Here is a 21,872-nt window from a genome sequence, read left to right as displayed (position 1 = left end):
GAGCCTATTTATATTCTCAGAGTCCTAGCCCCGGCGTTAGGATTATGGTCAAGTGAATTAAAAGCCTGCCGTAGGCTTAGAGAATGTAATAGCATATTGCTTACATGCCAAGCAAAAGAATGCAAAGATAATCAATTTTATGAGAGGCATTAAAACTGAGGGATTTTTCTACTCTGATACATAAACATTTACTACAACAAAAATTTGCTGAACAAAATACTTGATATTACAATTTAGGAAGAAAAACTTGCTCAAAACAGCTGAGGAGCTTTCTGGGTATCCTGCTCATCCCCAGTTCGGGCTTGGGTGTTGATTATGTGTAGGATTTATTATCATTACCTTTTCTGCCTAGTCCATGAACATTCTAGGCCTTGATGTATTGATTTTAGCAGTAGTCATATCTTGAAGTGTCACTGTATTTAGACATTAAGACCAAGAGTGAAGCCTTTCTCATTAGGACCTTATAAGTTTCAAGGAACACTAAGATTCCAAATCAAAGTCACTGAAGATCAAGTTTTCATTTGGTCAGCAGTTGTTTACTAGGAACTGTATCATCAGGGTTCCATTGTGCATTTTCCTAAAGCCTTATTTAATTTAGATAGCTGAAATCCAGGAAATTGGCAACAGCAGAGGTACTCCAATCTATTCCGATGGAAACATCCATTAGGTATTTTTTTTACTGATGTCCACTTAATAAATGAAATACAATTAGCTACCATGAGTTCAATACTTACCTTTATTTTGTTCAGACTAGTGACTGAAAAAATTGGTTTTACTAATCCTTCAAGTCATGTACGTTTCTGGATAATTTAAAAACAACTATTTATTCATTTTTGTTCACTTAATGGTAGAGAAATAGGTGCTATAAGGTTAATTCAGTAGACTCATTCTTATAAGTCTAATGAATTGAACTGTCTTGGGGCACAATGAAGTGTGGATTTTTCCCCTCTTTTAAGGGCCCTGGTCTTTCCTGCTACTGATTCACTGTGACTACTAACATCCCGGAGCCAGGTAGATGGGAGAAAATAAAAAGCATTTTGCTAGAAGAAAGAAAAGGCATTTTGCTTATGTCATTAGGTGAATGATTTCTTAGTGAATAGGTAGATAGGAGCAAAAAACATGTCAAAATTTTAAATTATCTTTTTTCAAGACTAAACATTAATAAACCGCTTAATAAAAATGGCAGTAAAGAGCCCTTGTTGACTAAATAATCATCCTAAGGTGGGACTTCAAGTTTTCACAATTATTTCCAACAGAACAATGCAAGCTAATGACAACATAGCTTACTCTCCATTATAATGCAATTTCAATTAAGATTAGCATACTTTCAAGATTTTCTTTCCCAAATGGACAGCCTAGATAAAGTAACAAAAGATTCATTCATTAAGCAAAGAAGAAAATCCTTCATTTTTTGACAAGCAAAAATAGGTAAAGCATAAATTGCTGTTCACACTGGATAAGACTTATGTTTAACAGTGGTAAGAACGTACATGGTGTTATATAGGGATTGAGTTCTTGGTAATTTTATGTTTGTTGTTTTCCTATTTATGCTTATTATTGTGTTGTCATTAAGTCGTTAATAAATTTTTATTTTAAAAAAATCACCCTACTCAGAAATCTTCTTTGAGGGTGGGAGGTAGGGGAGAATGTGACCCAGAGCCCGGGAAACAATAACACTTGGAATCAACAAAATCACCTGGCGTTAAGTTGTATAACTGTCAAGCACCTCTGCTACCTTGCTGCAATCAAGGCATTCCAAAAGGATTTGCAATTGTCTTCCCAAGAAAGGATCCATGGGCTTTGCAATTATTGGGACTTCTGGAGTTTTTAAGTCCATGAAGCTCAGTGATGATGAAGTTGAATCCAATCAATAAAGAATGCCAGGGAGTCAAGGCTTGAAAAACACGTTATTGTCCTTAAGTGGCTGCCCAGACCTGACCAGACCAAGTAAACTGTTAAAGATACAAAGGAGAGACAATGCAGATTACCATCCTTATTCCCATAATTCAGAAATTTTCTTTGTTGAAGTGGAATTGAACCTTCCTTGGATCCAGACTGGAGTATCGTTGACAGCATTTGCTCAGGCTCTTTGCCAAGGTCTGAGGTCCACATAGGAAGACTCCCACCGCCGACCTGCAGGAATAGAAAGGTAGGCCTAGAATGCCGTGGGAATGGAGAAGCTGCCTCTGCGCGGCAGGCCGCTCCTACTCTCAACAACCTTGCGTTAAAAATTCAGCTATTGGGAGTGGGGTGAAATAGCTCAGTGTTAGAGCATGTGCTTAGCATGCATGAGGTCCTGGGTTCAATCCCCTGTATCTCCAATTTTAAAAAATAATTAATAAACCTAATTACCCCCCAAAACAAAATACTAATAAAAATAAATTTTAAAAATAAGTAAATAAAGGTTTTAAATTCAGTTGTTGACTCCCTCTCACGTTTGTCACAGTAGCTTTCTCACCTTTTCCACTTGCAAGCCCCAAATGTGCTCCCAGCCCCTAACACTCTCAGCACTCAGCCTTTCTTATTCTCTTGGTCTTGAGCACAGACGCTCAGGAGATGTAGTGCCACGTAGTGATTCAGTGCTAGGTTCTGGAGCCAGGCTGTCTAGATTTAAATCCCAGTTCTGATGTTTGTCCCAGCTGTGTGACTTTAGGCAAGTTTCTTAACCTCTCTGTGTCTCTATGTCTCCCCTCTGTAAAATGGGGATAAAAATAGTACCCACCTCCTAGGGTTGTTTTGAGGTTTAAACAAAAAACATATGTAAAGCTATTAGAAAGATGCCTAGCACATAGCAAGTGCATATGTGTCAGCTGCTATTAAAGCCATCCAGTGTGCACTTATCTCCACAACAAATTTTCTCACACTGAAGACGTGGTGGTTCTTCTTGCCAAGGATAATCTTTCTGACTAGACTCTGGGTCCCCCTCTCCTTCCTTCCCTCATACCTTCCTCTCCCTTCATTTTACTTGACACATAATTCACACATTTACCCTTTTAAAGTGTACAGGTAGTGCTTTTCAGTATAACCACAAAGTTGTACAACCATCACCACTATCTAATCCGAGAACATTTTCATCGTCCCAAAAAGAAACCCCAAACACATTAGCAGTCACTGCCCCCTCTCCCCATTTAGTTCCTTAATACTTAAGCATTCCTTAGTACTCTGTCCTCTGCCACTCTCTCTCCTAATAATCTCATCCCTTCTCACAACTTCAACTATGGTCAGTTTGACACAATAATTAACATAATCTCTTTTGCTTACATGCTGCTTTACAGTTTACAGAGCATTTTTCATATATGGCATAATATTCATGACAATCCTGCAAGTGAGTAGAGCCAGCACTTACTAATACAACCCCCGTTTTACAGATGAGGAATCTAAAGATCAGAGGGTTTTCGAGCTCAAGGTCCCAGACCCGGAAAGTGTCAGAACTAGCAGCAGAACCCAGGATCATCCAAATCTGAGTCAGTACGTGTTCTCCCCACTGCCTTCATGAAGCCTTTCCTGACCACCCCATGTGGGCATGGACATTCTTTTGCTTCATGTCCACGTGCGTGTTTCATGGAGTGCATCATTTTGCTTTGAGCTGATTGTATGCATCGCTTATTAAAATGTGTATTCTTTGAAGGCAAGAATCATACCCTATTTCTCTTTCAACCTCCAAAGCTTTTAGAAGAATGTATGCTGAGCCTACAGAAGGCAACCAGTAATGTTGGTGGAATTGAACTGATCTTACCTGCCAACTTGTTCCAGGAATTTATGTAACACCATCGGCTTAATCTCCTTGCCATTGGAGTGGCTGATTTTGTGGTACCAGACTTTTATGTATGCTCTAGTATGTCTCAAAACCCCTCAGAAAACCAAGGTCAGGTCATTGGTTAATCAGTTAATACACTCCAAACTCTTTTTAGTTTAAGTTGGGGTCATTAAGGCCCAAGATAATGCATTTGAATTGTTCCATTCTCTATTTTAGTTGGTAAAACCACCAGAACTGAGTTTCTTTGCCTTACTGTTTGAATGCGGACTTTAAGGAGCAGCAAACGTCTTCTCATCAGTTACGAGATCATGGACCTTACTGGATGAAACCTTAGATGAAATTTCCTCATTTTTAAGCAAGAATCTAAGATTCATGCAAATAGTTTCAGCCTCAGAGGTCTTTCGCCAAGAATGTTCAATGTACTGTAATACCTTTCCTAAATCTTAATTTTGGAAGCTCAACCAACTAGAGAACACACTTACTTGGGGTGGGCAGCAGCTACTGCAGAAAACTCATTGTCCCACATAGGTCTCCCAAAGAAGGTTTTCTGTTTCAGACCTGTCAGGATGTCAGTGGCCTTGTCAAAGTTTAATGTTGCATGACCAGCCTGGAGTCAGAGAAATAAGAAGTTAGAAAAAGCAGGTCCTGATAGCTGTCTCTTCCTTCAGCCACTTTTAAATTTGGGTGTGAAGGTGAGAGCAGGTGGGAAATCTTAAGAAATAATTACTTCTAATCAGCATAAACTACCTTTCATCTAGCATTCATCTTGCATCTATAACATGGAAATTAGTATGTTATTGAACTCACAATGTTGCTGTCCCATCCAGTGAGGAAGAGACGGTAGTTTAGAAAACCCACTTTGCCTAATTCCTCCATCTCCTGTTCCAGGGAAGCCAATAGGTCATTGAACCAGGCAAAGGCACCCGTCTCCCTGCAGATCCAGTAGAAATAGATCTGGAAGCAGCAAAAGAGAACGTAACCTTATTAAGTGCCCTTTACGATGTGCACTAGGATGACACGCTTATGTACATATACACTGTATTTATTGATCAAGTCTAAGAGTGACCGGAAAAATCACATCTACAGAGCAGCAGAACCTAGGTGGCATCCATATCCAGAGTCTGACAACTACCCACATGGAAAGAGAACTCCAACATTGTCTTTGGTTCAAGGTGACTTTAAACTCCAAATTGAAAATGAATACCCAGTTCTTATGGTAAGTCTGTAGAGTGGATGCCTTGGCAAAGAGAAGTGATCACTTACTGTCATAACTCCTGGGAGAGGTTACTCTATTATCAACTGTAAAGTGCTTAGCCCAAGAAAGCAACAGACCTATCAGGCCCAGACCAGATAAAAAGTGGTATTCAAGAGTGTACCGTTTGTGTTTTGAGGTTGTGATCTGCATGCCGGAATTTGTACCAGATGGATTTCAAGATGGAAGCGAAGGGGGTAACCCCAATTCCTGCTCCAACCAACACAGCCACTTCATAATGGAAAACATCCTCACTGGCAGTGCCAAAGGGACCGTCCACCTCAATCCTGGCGGAAGGCAAAAGACAATGGGCAAGTGAAGTCTCATTTCCATCCCCAGCATCTAACATCCTCCCAGAAACGTAGTTGTTCCACAGCTGATTGCTGCCTGCTTGTTTTAATCATACTCTATTGTACCAGACTTAAGGTTCAATGAGGAATTGCTTTCTCTTTTCTGTCTGTCTGCACTCTGGTCTGGGTCTCTGCTGCTCTCAGGGACCTACCTGGGAACCGGGGAATCCTGTTGTTCAAAAGCCCTAATGAGATTTTCTGTCCAGTCCCCTGCTGCTCGGATATGAATGGAGAAGAAGTCTTCCTCCGGAGCAGATGTCAGGGTAAAAGGATGCCATTCCAGGTAAGAGATTGAGGGGCAATTAACAAAAATATACTGGCCCACTTCCATGCTGAAGCCACACTTGTTCATCTGCAATTCCACAACTTTGGATGGGTGCATGACAACCTATGAATGAAGCAGAGGGCAAAGGAGGCAAATTCAAATGGTGACAGGGGCAGGCAGATAAAGTAAATGAGTAAAGCTGGAGGGCTGGTGATGGCGGTGAATTGTAAGCATAAGTCCTTTCTAAAGGGGGCAGCAGTTACTAAGCCCAGACAATGGTTACACTGTGGAACTGAGACAGCATTATCAGGTTGCCTGATTCTTGAAGAGAAGCCAGAAATGCCATCTTTAGAAATGGAAGTACAGTTGATTTACAATATTGTGTTAGTTCCAGGCGTACAGCACAGTGATTCATCTTTTTTTCAGATTATATTCCAGTATAGGTTATTCCAAGATATTGAATATCATTCTCTATGCTGTAACTGGGTAGGAAGGAAAAGCAACAAGAAATGCCATGTTTTTTTTAAATGTGAAAGCCTCCATCCAGATTTCTAAATGTTAGCAACCAATTCGGCTTTCTAAACAATCAGTGTGTGAGGCGAACAAAATCTTTCTGTGGGCTAGAGCTTGCGCAGGCTGCCTGTTTGCAGCTTCGGACAAAGACCCACGCTGATGACTTCTGCCAAACCTCTCTTTCCAGTTCTGTCCAACACTGGAGGAACTAAGTATATTGCCCTCAAGTTCTTTTTTATTCCCTTCAAGATGACAACGTGACAACTTATTTCTATAATCAGGAAGAACAGAACTCCTTGCATAGCAAGAAGGAAATGCATATTCTTTACCTTGGTAATCACAACCTTCTGCTGGGAGCGATAAAATCGAAGGATCCTTTCAAAGAGATAAAGAATGCTTGGTGCAAGGATCCACTTCCAAGACTGCACACAGAGACAATAAAAAATGAGGTCACACATTAAGCTCTTCTTTAGGATTTATTTGTGTAGCAGTTCATTCCTTCATTTAATAAATATTTATTGAGTTCTCTGATGTGTATCATTATTAAGCCACTAATTTCACCAATATTTGAAGACGGAAACAGAAAGAAATAATCTACAAAGGTTTTGTTTGCTAAATTGTTACTCATAAAGCAGATCATTTCCTGAAATGTTACCGGTCTCACCAGGACACAAGAGAAAAGCAAAGGAATAAAATACATGGTAATAATATATATTATATACATTCTTAAAATTTTTTTAAAAGTTTAATTTTAAGAATCTGAGACCATCTTTCAGGACAACTTGTCCAATCTGAAAAATCAACAGAGAAGGTAGATGTGAAATAGAAGCAGATGACTGAAAACCAAATGAACAAAAAAAAGGAAAGTGCGTAGCTGACACACTATTAGTAACAATATATTAAACTCAGTATTTATCCGTCACTTCTTTTCTCAAATGCTCAAAACATCTAACATAGTAATACACTTTATCTTGTCTATATTTTTAAAAAACAAAACAAAACAGCCTTTCCATCCCTGAGATCTTCTCAAAGGTAGCAGGTTGCTTCCATATGCACAATAGCTACTAACAATGTATTTCCTAGTAATGCTAAGTCATGTTCTTTTTCACACAATTGCTTAAGCGTGATACATCGGAACTGTGCAGAATGAGGTTTCTTATGCCGTTTCAGGCAAATAACTTCCTTGGGTATCTCTGGGGAGGAAAGGGGCATAGACTGGATAGTGAACCTGAGAGTGGACATAATACAGTTTGATGCTACTTCTTATTGGGAAAGAAAATCCCCAGCTGAATTCAGAAGATATGAAAAAAATATATTTATGAAGTCGCTAATAACAACGTGGGAAAAAAATGTTAGCTTCGAAAGTAATCAGAGAAATGAATACTAAAACAAAATAGCATCTTGGCCTCTCAAATTGGAAAATAGCTTTCAACAATAATGCCCACCATTAACTGGGGTGCAGGGAAATAAGCATATTCAAATGTGCACCTGGGGGAAGTACAAATAAGTAGCATCTTCCCAGAGAGCAATTTGGCAACACATCTCAATGGCCTTGAACATTCCTTCTCTTTGACCCAGGAATTTTACTTCTAGGAGATGGAGTATAAAGCAATAATTAAGTTGTGTGTGCACAAAGTATGTGCGTATACTAATGGCCCATTATTTACTAAGAAAAAGAAGACAAATTGGCATATCATACAGATTTTTTTGGCCAGTACCAAACTATCTTTTCTTAATATTTATTTTTTTTTATTGGGATATAATTGACATATAACATTTTAGTTTCATGTGCACAACATAATGATTTAATATTTGTATATATTGCAAAATGATCACCGCAATAAGTCCAATTAACCCTTCTCACCATGAATGGTCACAAAAATTTTTTTTTCTTGTGATGAGCAGTTTTAAGATCTACTCTCTTAGCAACTTTCAAATAGGCAGCACAGTGTTATTGTAGTCATCAGGCTGTACATGACATCCTTGGGACTTATTTATTTTATAACTGGACATTTACACCTTTTGACTACCTTTACCCATTTGCCTTATCTCCCCTACAACCCGTCTCTGGCAACCATCAATCTGTCCTCTGTATCTGTGAACTCATTTTTTTCAAGTAGATTCCGCATATAAGTGAGATCATACAGCATTTGTCTTTTTCCGTCTGACTTATGTCACTTAGCATAATACCCTCAAGGCCATGAAAAATGACCATGTAGGAAAAAGTGACAAAAATGGGATACCATTAGGCTTTTTTAAAACAAATGTTTCAGGAGAATATTTGACAATAGACTGAAGCATCCATGATACAGATTAAGGGGAAACAGTTATTACCTCTAGGTGGTAAAACTGTGAAATTTTAATTTTCTTCTAAATATTTTTCTGTGTTTTCCAAACTTTCTACAATAAACATATTCTTTTTATCATTTTTAAATGGGGAGAATGCAAACAGATTATTTTTGTGTGTGTTTATGGAAGAAGGAAACCAATGCATTCAAACAGATGGCAAAACTGTTGTTCTCTCCCTTGGGGTATTACATGACCAATCAAAGCAACCCCTGAGTTCTAAGTGTACATCCAAATAGGCCAAACGTACCTTATCTCAGGTAATAGAGGGGAAAGAGATAGAAGTTAATGTGTAAGGTAAGACAGGAGATTTATTGCCTTAACTAGTAAGGGGCTAGTCAAGCTCTACAACTTCCTGTATTTAAGGACTGCCTGCCAACTGGTCAAATAATACAGAAGGTGTCTGGTCGTAGCCTGCAAGTTCCTCTGACTTTAGAAATGAAATGTGCTGTTAACATGCACCAGGTATTTCCTTTTAAAATTATTTTAAAAAATAGGTAATACATGTACATGTCACAAAATTCAAAAGTACAACAGGGTATATAATAAAAAGGAAATCTCCCTTCCATTCCCATCCGTCAGCTCCCCAAGGAAATCAATGCTATTATTTTGTGAATCCTTTTTGGAGAATATGCATTTAAGTGATAATATTGGATTAAGTACAAATGGTAGCAGACTATACACACTGCCCTGCCTTTTTTTTCATGTAACATCTTAGAGACTGGTCCATATTAATAGGTATAGAGCTACCTTTTTCTTTTCAGTGGCTACAGAGTATGCCATTGTAGGAAAGTTCTGTGATTTAACTAGTCCCCCATTAATGGGCACTTATTTCCAATCTTTTGTTCTATCAAGCAATGCTACAATGAACAACCTAATATGTGTAGTTTAATACAAAGACAAAAATATTTTAGAGTAAACTCCTGGAAGTAGAATTTTAAAGTTTGATAATATTGCCAAATCACCTTTACAAGCAGTTGTACAGATTTACATTCTCACCAGCAATGCATGAGAGCATTACCAACATAGCACGTGAGCAAACCTTTTGATCTTTGCTGACCCGTTAGGTTTATTGCTGTGGTCATTCTGGTCATATCGCCTACATCTTTTTAAAACATCAGGTTGTTAAGCTTTTTCTTATTGATTTGTATGAGTTATTTATATATTAGGAAATTAGTTCATGGTCTGTGAGTTGTAAAAACTTTTCCACTTAGTAATTTGTCACCTGTCTTTATTTATAATGGGCTTTTTTTGCCATTAAAATTATACATAATGTATGTGTGGAGAGAAAGAGAAAGGGAGAGAGAAGGAATAAATAAATTTGAATGAATATATATTATCTTTCCTTTTCTGGCTTCAAGCTTTTAAAAAATATTATATAGAGAGTATTTTTACTAACACTCCAGTATTAGAAAAAAATGCCCATGTGGTCTTAGGGTGCTTTTATAATTTCTTTCTTTTTTTTCAACATTTAAGTCTTTAATCCATGCATCTTTGATCCATATTTTACTGTAAAGTATGGAATAAAAAGACAGCTTTTTTCCTAGATGTCTATCTTATTATTCTAAAAAAAATTACTAAATAATCTTTCTCTCCAACTGATTTGAAATGTCAACTTTAGAGGATTTTTAAACAAGCAGTTTTACCTTTCTATATGAAGACTGAGCTACTACTCTTAATTCTGCATATGATTTAAAGACTAATCATGCTCAGAGCACTTTGAGGCACCTCAAGTCAACCTTTCCCTTCTATTTATTCCTCAATCTAACATATTTTATGAACAAAGGTAAGGCATAATATCCATGATAATTACCTTGAGGCACACCTTGAATTCCCTGGAACCCAGTTTCTTGATCATCCACTCTCAGACAGTATTTTCCAAGCATGTTCTTACAACATCAAAAAAATCCAACTTTAAGAATGCTTTAAAAAATAAATTGAGGGGGGTTCTAGTGTGGGCTCTGTCAATGACATATGGCAAAATAGGGCACTAAGCTTCCCAAGCCTCTGGTTCCCCAGCCAGGAGTTGAGGAGAGGACCCTCCTTCAGAGGGTTCTTGTTGACATTTTATGAAATCACAAGGCAGCAGGCTGTGGCCAAGATCGTGGAGTAGGAAGACCCTGGTCTCACCTCCTACCACAGGCACACCAAAACTACAACTATCTACAGAGCAACTATCTATGAGAATGACCTGAAGACTAGCACAAAAGATTTTCCACAACTAAAAATATAGAGAAAACCACAATGAGATGGGAAGGAAGGGTGGAGTCGTGGTATAGTTAAGCCCCATCCCCCTAGCTGGCTGACCCATCTCCCCGGCTGGGTGACCTATCCCCCTGGCTGGGTGACCCACAAATGGGAGAATAATTACAACTGCAGAGGTTCTCCTCAAGGAGCAAGGGATCTGAGCCCCATATCAGGCTCCCCAGTCTGGGGTCCTGCACCTGGAAGACAAGCTCCTAGACTGTTTGATTTTGAAGGCCAGTGGGGCTTACTTCTGGGAGGCCCAGAGTGCTGTGGGAAATAGAGACTCCACTCTTAAAGGTACACATAAAATCTCACACACTGTGGGACCCAAGGCAGAAGTAGTAATTTCAAAGGAGCCTGGGTCAGACCTACCAGCTGATCTTACAGTCTCCTGGAGAGGCAAGAGGCCACTGGAGCTCAACCTCTAGGATATAGATCCTGAAGGCAGCCATTTTGGGGAACTCATGCTACCACGAGGACACTGATGCTGGCAAGTGCCATTTTGGAGTCATTCCTCAAGCCTATTAGTGCTGGGAGCTTACCCACTCACCAGCGGGCTAACTCTGGGATCCCCCCGCCAGACTGCACAGACAGTCACACTGGGACCTGGTCCACTCAAGAGTAGGCTGGCACCAATCCCAGGACCTGCAGACTGTGAAGGCAGTCATGCAGGGATCCAGTTACCCAGCAGGTCGGCAGCTACCACAAGAGGCAAGTCCTGGCAGCCAACTCAGCCAGAAGCCAGCCATGCTTACCAGTGTGCCCACAGTAGTCAGCCTCATCACAACAGAAAAGCCTATGCAGCTCGCATGGCAGGAGGGTGCCATATAGTATATACCTCTGGTGACCAGAAGGGAGTGTGCTACTGGGCCCCATAGTATGTCTCCTATATAAGATCACTTCTCCAAGATCAGGAAGTGTAACTGACCTACCTTATACATAGAAATAAACACAGATCATTAGGCAAAATGAGGAGACAGAGGAATATGTTCCAGATGAACAAACAAGACAACACCCCAGAAGAATAAAGCAAAACGGAGATAAGTAATCTATCTGATAAAGAGTTCAAGGTAATGATCATAAAGATGCTCAACAAACTCAGGAGAAGAAAAAATGAACACAGTGAGACATTTTAACAAAAGAAGAGCCAAACAGAGCTGAAATTAAATAAATAAAACAAAAAATACACTAGAAGTAATCAACAGTATATTAGATGATACAGAGGAACAGATCAGTGAACTGCAAGACAGAGTAATGGAAATCACTGAAGCTGAACAGAAAAAATAATTTTAAAAAATGAGGAGAGCTTGAGACCTCTGGGGCCACATCAAGCATGCTAGCATTCACATTATAGGGATCCCAGAAGAGAAAGAGAAAAGGGCAGAGAACTTATTTGAAGAAATAATAGCTGAAAACTTCCCTAACCTAGGGAAGGAAGCCGATATCCAGGTCCAGGAGGCACAGAGAATCCCAAATAAGATGAACTCAAAGAGGTCCACACCAAGACACATTACAATTAATATGGCAAAAATTAAAGATAAAGAGAGACTCTTAAAAGCAGCAAGGGAAAAGGAACTAGTTATATACAAGAGAACTCCCATAAGACTAGCAGCTAACTTTTCAGCAGAAACTTTGCAGGCCAGAAGGGAGTGGCACTGTATATTCAAAGTGATGAAAGGAAAAAAATCTACAATCAACAATACTCTGCCTGGGTGGAGGGTATAGCTCAAATGGTAGAGTATACGCTTAACATGCACAAGGTCCTGGGCCAGTACCTCCTCTAAAAATAAGTAAAATAAACCTAATTACCCCCCCCCCAAAAAAAGAATACTCTACCTGACAAGGCTATCATTCAGATTTGAAGAAGAGGTAAAGAGTTTTACAGTCAAGCAAAAGCTAAAAGAGCTCAACAGCAGTAAAGATCAGAGTGGAAACAAATTAGAGACTTAAATAAATCCATAAAACTAAGAGCTTGTTCTTTGAAAAGATAAACAAAATTGATCAACCTTTAGCCAGACTCATCAAGAAAAAAGGAGAGTGGGCCCAAATAAATGAAATCAGAAATGAAAGAAGAAAAGTCACAACTAACACCACAGAAATATAAAGGATCATGAGAGATTATTACAATTATTAATTGCTAATAAAATGGACATCCTAGAAGAAATGGATAAATTCCTAGAAACATACAATCTCCCAAGACTGAGTCAGGAAAAAATAGAAAATATGAACAGACTGATTACTACCAGTGAAACTGAATCACTAACTTAAAAAACTCCAAACAAACAAAAATCTAGGACCAGACAGCTTCATAGGTGAATTCTACCAAACACATGAAGAACAGTTAGCACCTACTTTTCTCAAATTATTCCAAAAAATTACAGAAGAAGGAACAATTCTGAACTCATTTCACAAGGCCAGCACCACTCTGATACCAAAACTAAAGGCACTACAAAAAAAGAAAATTACAGGCCAGTATCACTGATAAACATACATGCAAAAAATCTCAACAAAATATTAGTGAACAGAATTCAACAATACATTAAAAAGGATCATACACTATGATCAAGTGGGACTTATCCTAAGGATGCAAGTATGGCTTAATGCCTGAAAAGCAATCAATGTGATATACCACATTAATGAACTGAAGAATAAAAATTATATGATCAGCTCAATAGATACAAGATAGCTTTTGATGCCATATGATACCACTTGTATGTGGAATCTTAAGAAAAGGACACAGATGAACTTATCTACAAAACAGAGGCAGACTCACAGACATAGAGACTAAACTTAAAGTTACCAGGGGGTAAAGAGGGTGGGAAAGGATAAATTAGGAATTCGAAAATTGCACCTCTTGGGGAGTGATGGAAATGTTAGCTATCTTGATTGTCATGGTGGTTTCATGGGTGTATACAGCTATCAAAATTCATCAAATTGTACACCTGACATAGTGTAGTTTACTCTACAGGAACCATACAACAATAAAGGTGTTTTAAAAAAGAATGAATAAAAATAGACAGCTTTTGATAAAATTCAACATCTATTTATGATAAAAACTCTCAACAAAGTGGGTATGGAGGGAACATACCTCAACAAAATAAACACCATATATGACAAATATACAGCCAACATCACACTCACTGGTGAAAAGCTGAAAGCATTTTCTCTAAGATCAGGAACAAGCTGAGGATGCCCACATGTGGCACTTTTATTCAACATAGTATTGGAAGTGTTAGTTAGCCACAGCCATCAGACAAGAAAAATAAATAAAAAGAATCCAGATTGGAAAGAAAGAGGTAAAATTGTCACTGTTTACAGATGATGTAATAATATATATAGAAAATCATAAAGACACCAGCAAAAAACTATTAGAACTAATAAATGAATTGAGTGATGTTGCAGGATACAAAATTAATATACAGAAATCTGTTGTGTTTCTATACAATAATAACAAACTATCAGAGAGGAAAATGAAGAAAACAATCCTATTTACAATGGCATCAAAAGAATAAAACACCTAGGAATAAATCTAAACAAGGAGGTAAAAAACTGTACTTGTAATACTATAAGACATCAATAAAAGAAATTAAAGAGGACACAAATACATGGAAGATATACCATGCTTATGGACTGGAAGAATTACTATTGTTAAAATGATTGAACTACCCAAGGAAATCTACAGATTCAATGCAATCTCTATCAAAATACTAAAGGCATTTTTCACAGAACTAGAAAAAATAATTCTAAAATATGTATGGAAACACAAAAGACCAGGGATAACCAAAACAATCTTTGAGAAAGAACAAAGCTAGAGGTATCACACTCCCATATTTCAATGTATACTATAAAGCTACAGTAACCAAAACAGTATGGTACAGGCACAAAAACAGACAAACATATCAATGGAACAGAATAGAGAGCCCAGAAATAAACCTACACTTACATGGTCAGTTAATCTATGACAAAGAAGGCAAAAATATACAATGGGAGAATGATAGCCTCTTCAGTAAATGGTGCTGGGAAAACTGGACAGCTATATGCAAAAGAATCAAACTGGACTACTTTCTTACATCATATACAAAAATAATCTCAAAATGAATTAAAGAATCCAATGGAAGATCTGAAACCATAAAACTCCTGGAAGAAAACAGGCAGTATGCTCTTTGACATTAGTCTTAGCAATATTTTTTAGATATGTCTCCTCAGGCAAGGGAAATAAAAGCAAAAATAGACAAATGGGACTATATCAAATAAAAGCTTTTGCACAATGAAGGAAACTATCAACAAAACGAAAAGACAGCCTACTGAAAGGGAGAAGATATTTGCAAATGATATATCCAATAAAGGGTTAATATCCAAAATATACAAAGAGCTCATACAACTCAACATCAAAAAAACAAACAATCTGATTAAAAAGTGGGCAAAGGACCTGAACAGACATTTTCTTAAAAAGAGACATACAGATGGCCAACAGACACATGAAAATATGCATAATGTCACTAAATCATCAGGGAAAAGCAAATCAAAACGACAATGAGATATCACCTCACACTTGTCAGAATGGCTATTCTCAAAAAGACAACATATAAGTGCTGGCAAGAATGTAGAGAAAAGGGAATCCTCGTGCACTGTTGGTAGGAGTGTAAATTGGTACAGCCACTATGTAAAACATTATGGTAGTTCCTCAAAAAATTAAAAATAAAACTACCATAGGAGCTAGCAATTCCACTTCTGGTTACAGTTGACCCTTGAACCACATGGGTTTGAACTGCACATGTCCACTTATATGCAGGTTTTTTCAATAAATACATACTACATTACTAAAAGATCTGTGGTTGGTTGAGTTCACAGATGCTAAACCACAGATACAGAAGGCCAATTGTAAAGTTATATACAGATTTTCAATTGCCTGCGGATTATCACATGTAACCCCTCAGTTGTTCAAGGGTCAACTTCATTTTTCCAAAGTAAATTAAAATACTAATTTGAAAAGATACATGTACCCCTATATTTATTGCATCATTATTTACAATAACCAAGATATGGAAGCAATCTAAGTGTTCATTGACAGATGAATGGATGAGGAAGATGCAATTATGTATTTTTTAAAACACTTTTTATTGATTTATAACCATTTTACAATGTTGGTCAAATTCCAGTGTAGAGCAAAATTTTTCAGTTATACATGAACATATATATATTCATTGTCACAATTTTTTCTCTGTGAGCTACCATAAGATCTTGTATATATTTCCCTGTGCTATACAGTATAATCTTGTTTATGCAATTATGTATTTTATATATAATATATATACATACATATATAACATATATACATATATGTACATATATATAATGGACTATTACTGAGCCATAAAAAAGAATGAAATCTTGCCATTTGCAACAACATGGATAGACTCTGAGGGTATTACGCAAAGTGAAATAAGTCAGAGAAAGACAAATACCATATGATTTCACTTATATGTGGAATCTAAAAAAACAAAACAAGTGAATAAACATAACAAAACAGAGTCATAGATACAGAGAAGAGACTGGTGATGGAGAGAGGAGCTGGGTGAGGGGGATGAGTGAAATATGTGAGGGACATTAAAAGGTACAAACTTTCAGTTATAAAATCAGTCACAGGGATATAATGTGCAGCATGGCAAATACAGTCAATAATGTTTTAATAACTCTGTATGGTGACAGATGGTAACTTATGGTGATCATTTTGTAATGTATAAAAATATCAAATCACTATGCTGTACACTTGAAACTAATACAATATTGTAAGTCAATTATACTTAAAAAAAGAAAAGAAGTTGAACTCAGAAACAGAAAGTAGGAAGGAGGTAGGGGTTGGGGGAAATGGAGAGATGCTGGTCAAAAGGTACAAGCCTTCAGTCATAAAATGAATAATGTACAGCATAGTGACTATAGTTAATAATAATGTGTTGCATACTTGAAATTTGCTGAGAGTAGCTCTTAAGCATTCTTACCACGCACACACGCACGTACACACGCACAAAATGGTCACTATGTGAGGTGATGAATGTGTTTATTAACCTTATAGTGGTAATCATTTCACAAAGTATACATATATCATTCATCACATTGTACACTTTAAATATACATGACTGGATTTGTCAGTATGCTTCAATAAAGCTTGAAAAAAATAATGCTTTTCCCCCCAAAATTGACTGGGCTTTCACAGCTGAGCTTTGGGACATTCCAGTGGTCAAAAGCACAACCTTTGGAATCCGAAAGGCCTGAGCTCGAATTCCAGCTCCACTAGTTACTTGCTGTGAGAGCTTGACAGTTTACTTAATCTCTCTGAATCCTAATCCTTTTGTTTTAATATGGAGGCAAAAAGTGTCTACCTCATAGGTTATTGCTATGTATAAATGAGAATCTGTATTACACAGCAAACCTGGCACATGGTAAACACTATTAATAATGTAGGCTATCATTATTATCTTTAGAGAGGGTCTCACAACATGCAATAACCATTCGTCCTTCCTTTCCAGGATCTCCTGCAAATGATAATTCTTTAGCCTGTTGCCAGTTACTTGATGGTAGAAACTTTGTGGATATATCCTCTATAAGACCCAGAACGAGGCTGAGCTAATAATGGTTATAATAAGAGTAATAATAACAACAATAGCAATACAGCTCCTAACAAGAGTCTATCCTTGTCCTGGTCTTACCTCAGCAGGGAGCCCTTCAAATTGAGGACGCTTGCAGTGGAATTCGGGATCATCCCACTTCTTGAAAAACTCTGAACAGTTGTCAGGATGACTCTCACCCATGCTCTCTTCTGTTTGACCTCGGACAATTCCACTGAGACAGGCAAAAAGGACAGTATGTGGCAAAGAATTATGCAAAGTTAGGGGCTGGGGCATGAAACGGTGGGGGAGGGTTGAGGACCTTACCCAATGCCGTGAATCGCTAAGCCAATGAAGTAGATGACAAAAAGATGGTGTGTATACCAAAAGACCTCAAAATAACTTCTCCGGATAAATTCTATAGCTGAAGTCACCATGAGAATCAGAGCTATTGTGATGATCACTCCAGTGAGACCAGCAATGCTGGTGAATGTCACATACTCCACTGTCTATTGAAGGGAGAAATTTAAGCCTGACACAATGTCCACAAAGGACACCATGCTCATGACCAGATCCCAGGTGCTTTGCCATTGAGTCAACTCACCATGTTTGGGGACTGGATGGGATTTAGCCAAGAATCCCCCTTTTTCTCTTGATGAGATCGGTTGGAGAGAATGGAAGCAAGGGATCCATCTGTGGCCCGTCGGCCTCTGCTGTATCGTTCAAAGTTAAACAGGTGTGCGATGATGTGAATAGCTAAATGGAAAGATGGAAAGGAATGTGAGAGGTGTCTCTGGAACATCATGGCAGGCATGCCCCATTACAAAAGGAGGATCTAGTCCACAGAACATGCCCAATAATGATTGCAGAGAGAATCAAGATCTTTTTCATACTCTCTCTGTTCCCAAAGGAATAGAATATAAATTCCATGAAAACAGATCTAGAACAGTGCCTGCCAAATACTACCAAGTGTTCGATTCTGCTTTTTTTTTTAATGGAGATACTGGGGGTTGAACACAGGACCTCATGCATGCTAAGCATGTGCTCTACCACTGAACTATTTCCCTCCCTCCTCAATTATGTTTTAAATGTTGATATGAACGGATGAATGAAACTACATTCTGAATGCTCGGGGAGCCCGCAGTTTGCCTCAGTTTGCCTCAGTCACCTGTGTGTAGGCAGATCATATACGCCACCAGCTTGTGGAAGGTGAGGTTGTGATCCAGTTGCTTTCTCAGGGTGCTCCTACAAAACTACACATATAAAATGATCAAGGTCAGGTGTCTCTCGGCAACTTAGTGAAATTTACTAACCCGTAGCCAACATGTCTTACAAGAGCGTGCCAATACCCATCCCCTTCGTTACCAAAGGAGACCTCTGGCTTCCATTCTTAGGGGTTTGGTGCTGAGCTGTCCTACTGAGGAATTCAGAGTCTCTTGTCTTTAATGTGAAAGTTGACCTACAAGTGGTTGGGACTCACTGAGCAGGTGCCCCTCAAGAAGGACAGCAGATTTCGACACACGGGAAGCAGGATCAGCATGCTGTTAAAATTCAGGCAGCGAGCAGAGGCTCGGGCCCAGGCCAACGCTGACTAGAACAGAGAGAAGAGACCGTCAGCTGCTTTATCTTCTCATCCAGCAGGTGAGCCCAGACCCAGTCTGACACCTGAACAATCAGTCCCAGCTCTCTGTTTACAAACGACAGAAAATTTGCTGAACTTAATATTGAATTGAAAAATTCTCATGACAGTGGTTTGGAAATGTTTGACTATGCATTTATCAATATGAAAGAGAATAAGATTTAATGATTTCATGTTAACAAATAAATTCTATGAAAGCAATACTTTGCAATGAGTATTTTGCTGAATACACTCAATGATGAGTTTTAGTTTGTCATTTGTAAAACAATCTTGAAGATCATATATATCTTACTTGCATTTTAAAGAAAGTTTATATTTCGAAGTATAATTACAGACTGTGACTATTTTTCTCTTTTCTATATCTTCTAATGTTGTCATTATAAGCATATAATAATCATGTCATAAAAACAATAAAAAAGTAACTACCTATATTTAAGATCTCTTTAATAACTGAATAAAGCAATCAAAACTAATGAACCCCTCAGAACAAAAATTTTAAACTTAGGAAGAGATTTGAAAAGGGAAAATGTCTAAGAACAGAATTTCAAACTGATTTCCTTGGCTAGCCAGGCAGCATACATCAAGATCAATCTGATCTAGGAGTAGAAGCTGCTAGAAAAGGAGACAAAGATTCAGTGCTTCAAAGAAGTACGTAGCAAAACAGAAACAGACTCACAGACTTAGAGAACAAACTTATGGTTACCAGGGGGTCAAGCAGGTAGGAAGGGATAAATTGGGAGTTTGAAAATTGCACCTCTTGTGGAGTGATGGAAATGTTAGCTATCTTGATTGTGGTGGCGGTTTCACTGGTGTATATAACTATCAAAATTCATCAAACTGTACATCTAAAGTGTGCATAGTTTCTTGTATAGGAATCATACCACAATAAAGGTGTTTAAAAAAAATAAGTATGTAGCCCAGTAACAGGCTTGATTAGGTATAGGCTGGACAGAGTATGTTCAACTCCATGGTAGCTAATTCTGACTTCTCTCCTCCATTGTACAACTGGTCTCCTCATCAGCTCCATGTACTTGGGACTGTAGACAATGGAGTGTGACAATTTCATGGCAGCAGGGGTGCCAGGCAATTTTTGTTGCATTTCAGCTGACTGGCCAGCCTCACATGCGTGCCTGTCACGACTTGGTAAAACGAAGAATATAAGTTAGGCTTAACCATTTTTCAGCATTTTTCTAACAACCTTTTCAGCACAAAAAACTATTTTTTCACCCAACCTAAACCCTAAGGCAATGTGACATCGGTTTGATAAGGCAGGACAAGATCTGCCTAGCATCCATCATGGCTGATGATGGCGGGCGGTACAGTGAACAGAGCTGCCCTACTGTTTTCCATTTCTGACTCTTCCACATGACCTGTGTTTTCTCCCTCTGCTGAGTCACACTCCGGCTGTTTTTGGTAGAGACAGTCTGTTCTATGCCTGAGTCAATTTTCTCTGCTTATCTCTGAGATCCTGCATTTCCACATTGGTTCCCACAGCTTGCTTATTTGAGTCACAGAGGTTCCTTAAAGCTAAAATTGAGAAGTGAATTGAAAATACAGGCCTAGAACTTGACAGCTCCCTATTCTTGTGGAGGCTATCTGGAAGGGACGAATTCTTTATAGAGCAAATCTTGTTTCCCTGTTGCAGCATATTGAAATATCTCAATTTATGTTCACTTTTCAACACCAACACAAACTGCTGTTGTAATTCAATTGCAGCTGTCATTAATACCTCATTGACTATGGATTTAAACTCCTTCCTCTGCTACTTACTTGCTCTGCTATATAGTGAATCAATTAACTCTGTGTTTTCCTAGATGAAGCACAAATTTAAGAAATTCCCTACAGAATGATTAAATAAATTAGGGTGCTGTTATGTTCTTAAAAGGATGAGAGCTATATGCAGTGGTATGGGGTGGTAAATGGTTAACAACCAGCTTTTGGTGGAGGGGGGTTCTTGATTTCCAGCATTTGCCAGTTTACATGATCTAAGTATTCCCACCACGGCAGATTTCAAGGTGCCAACTTGATGTTATTGAACACCCCTGAATGCAGGGTTGGGAAGTGATGCACACAACTGGCTTTTGCAAGCTAGTATGAGCTGGTTCCAGCATATCAATGGTTATATACATACATGGAAAGACATCTGAGATGCATTAAGTAAGTGTAGGAAGAAATTTCCAGCCAATATCTCCAATGTGATCTTTTGGTTAAAATAAAAAACTGTGTCCTATTGAATGTGTTTATCTAAACACCCCAAAGAGCAAATTTTACTTTATACAAGAAATAAAAGAGGAAGTATAAATAGTACCCACCTCAAAAACAAAAACAAAACCTCTATGTCTGATGCATTTGTGTGCATAAGTCAATGTGTCTCTATAGACACACACGCCAAACTACTAACAGTGGTTATCTCCGGGGAACTGGGATGGGAGGGCAATTTTCATATTTTACCCTTACACTTCAATATCATTTGATCTCTTAGAAAGCAGCATTATTTATCATTAATTTTTTTATAGAGAGGATTTTAAAAAACAAAATGTCCACAGGATATCAGCGTGATTCATTTTTCTGCTGCTGACTTTTTGGTCATAAAGCAATTCAGTTCTTAATAACTAGTCACATTTATTGCATCATTCTCTTAATAAAAAGCTATTTTCAAAACAAATTAACACTTCCTTTGGAGTTAAAAGTTTCCAAAGAAGGATTAAGGATCAACATTTAAAATGGAAAACAGCAGGGTGAAATAAGTCATGAACAGAACGTTCAAATTAGTTGTGATCTCAACATAGATCCTTTGATTATGGAGAGAAAGGAAGTGTTTTGAAAAAGGACAAGCTGTCTTTAAACATGTACATTGGGTGGGATGTTGTGGAAAGCTAACAAAAAGAGGCACCGTCA

The 21,872-nt window shown here is 38.1% G+C and overlaps 1 protein-coding gene across 2 annotated transcripts in view; it reads right to left on the bottom strand.

Annotated features, from left to right (window-relative positions):
- Positions 1–553: 553 nt before the first annotated feature.
- XKRX (XK related X-linked) overlaps positions 554–21,872 on the bottom strand; it is a 79,638-nt gene continuing 58,319 nt past the window's right edge. The window contains exons 3-14 of one of the 2 annotated variants that reach the window (XR_010379448.1): positions 18,816–18,922; positions 18,504–18,588; positions 17,940–18,091; positions 17,663–17,844; positions 17,438–17,570; positions 6,467–6,559; positions 5,512–5,747; positions 5,134–5,296; positions 4,565–4,711; positions 4,240–4,364; positions 1,697–2,133; positions 554–642 (exon numbers count right to left, since the gene is read on the bottom strand). Coding sequence is in view for 1 of the 2 variants with exons in the window: in XM_064482962.1 (XP_064339032.1) it covers positions 2,007–2,133; positions 4,240–4,364; positions 4,565–4,711; positions 5,134–5,296; positions 5,512–5,747; positions 6,467–6,559; positions 17,438–17,570; positions 17,663–17,844; positions 17,940–18,091; positions 18,504–18,588; positions 18,816–18,922 (1,550 nt within the window). In the remaining variant the exon portion in view is untranslated. Of the gene's footprint in view, positions 643–858; positions 2,134–4,239; positions 4,365–4,564; positions 4,712–5,133; positions 5,297–5,511; positions 5,748–6,466; positions 6,560–17,437; positions 17,571–17,662; positions 17,845–17,939; positions 18,092–18,503; positions 18,589–18,815; positions 18,923–21,872 lie in introns of those variants that run through there. The other variant, XM_064482962.1, reaches the window with a different exon arrangement.

Source organism: Camelus dromedarius, chromosome X, assembly GCF_036321535.1.
Source record: "Camelus dromedarius isolate mCamDro1 chromosome X, mCamDro1.pat, whole genome shotgun sequence".
In the NCBI taxonomy this organism is placed as follows: domain Eukaryota; kingdom Metazoa; phylum Chordata; class Mammalia; order Artiodactyla; family Camelidae; genus Camelus; species Camelus dromedarius.
Note: the sequence above shows the minus strand (reverse complement) of the source record. Positions and strands in the feature narration are given on the sequence as shown.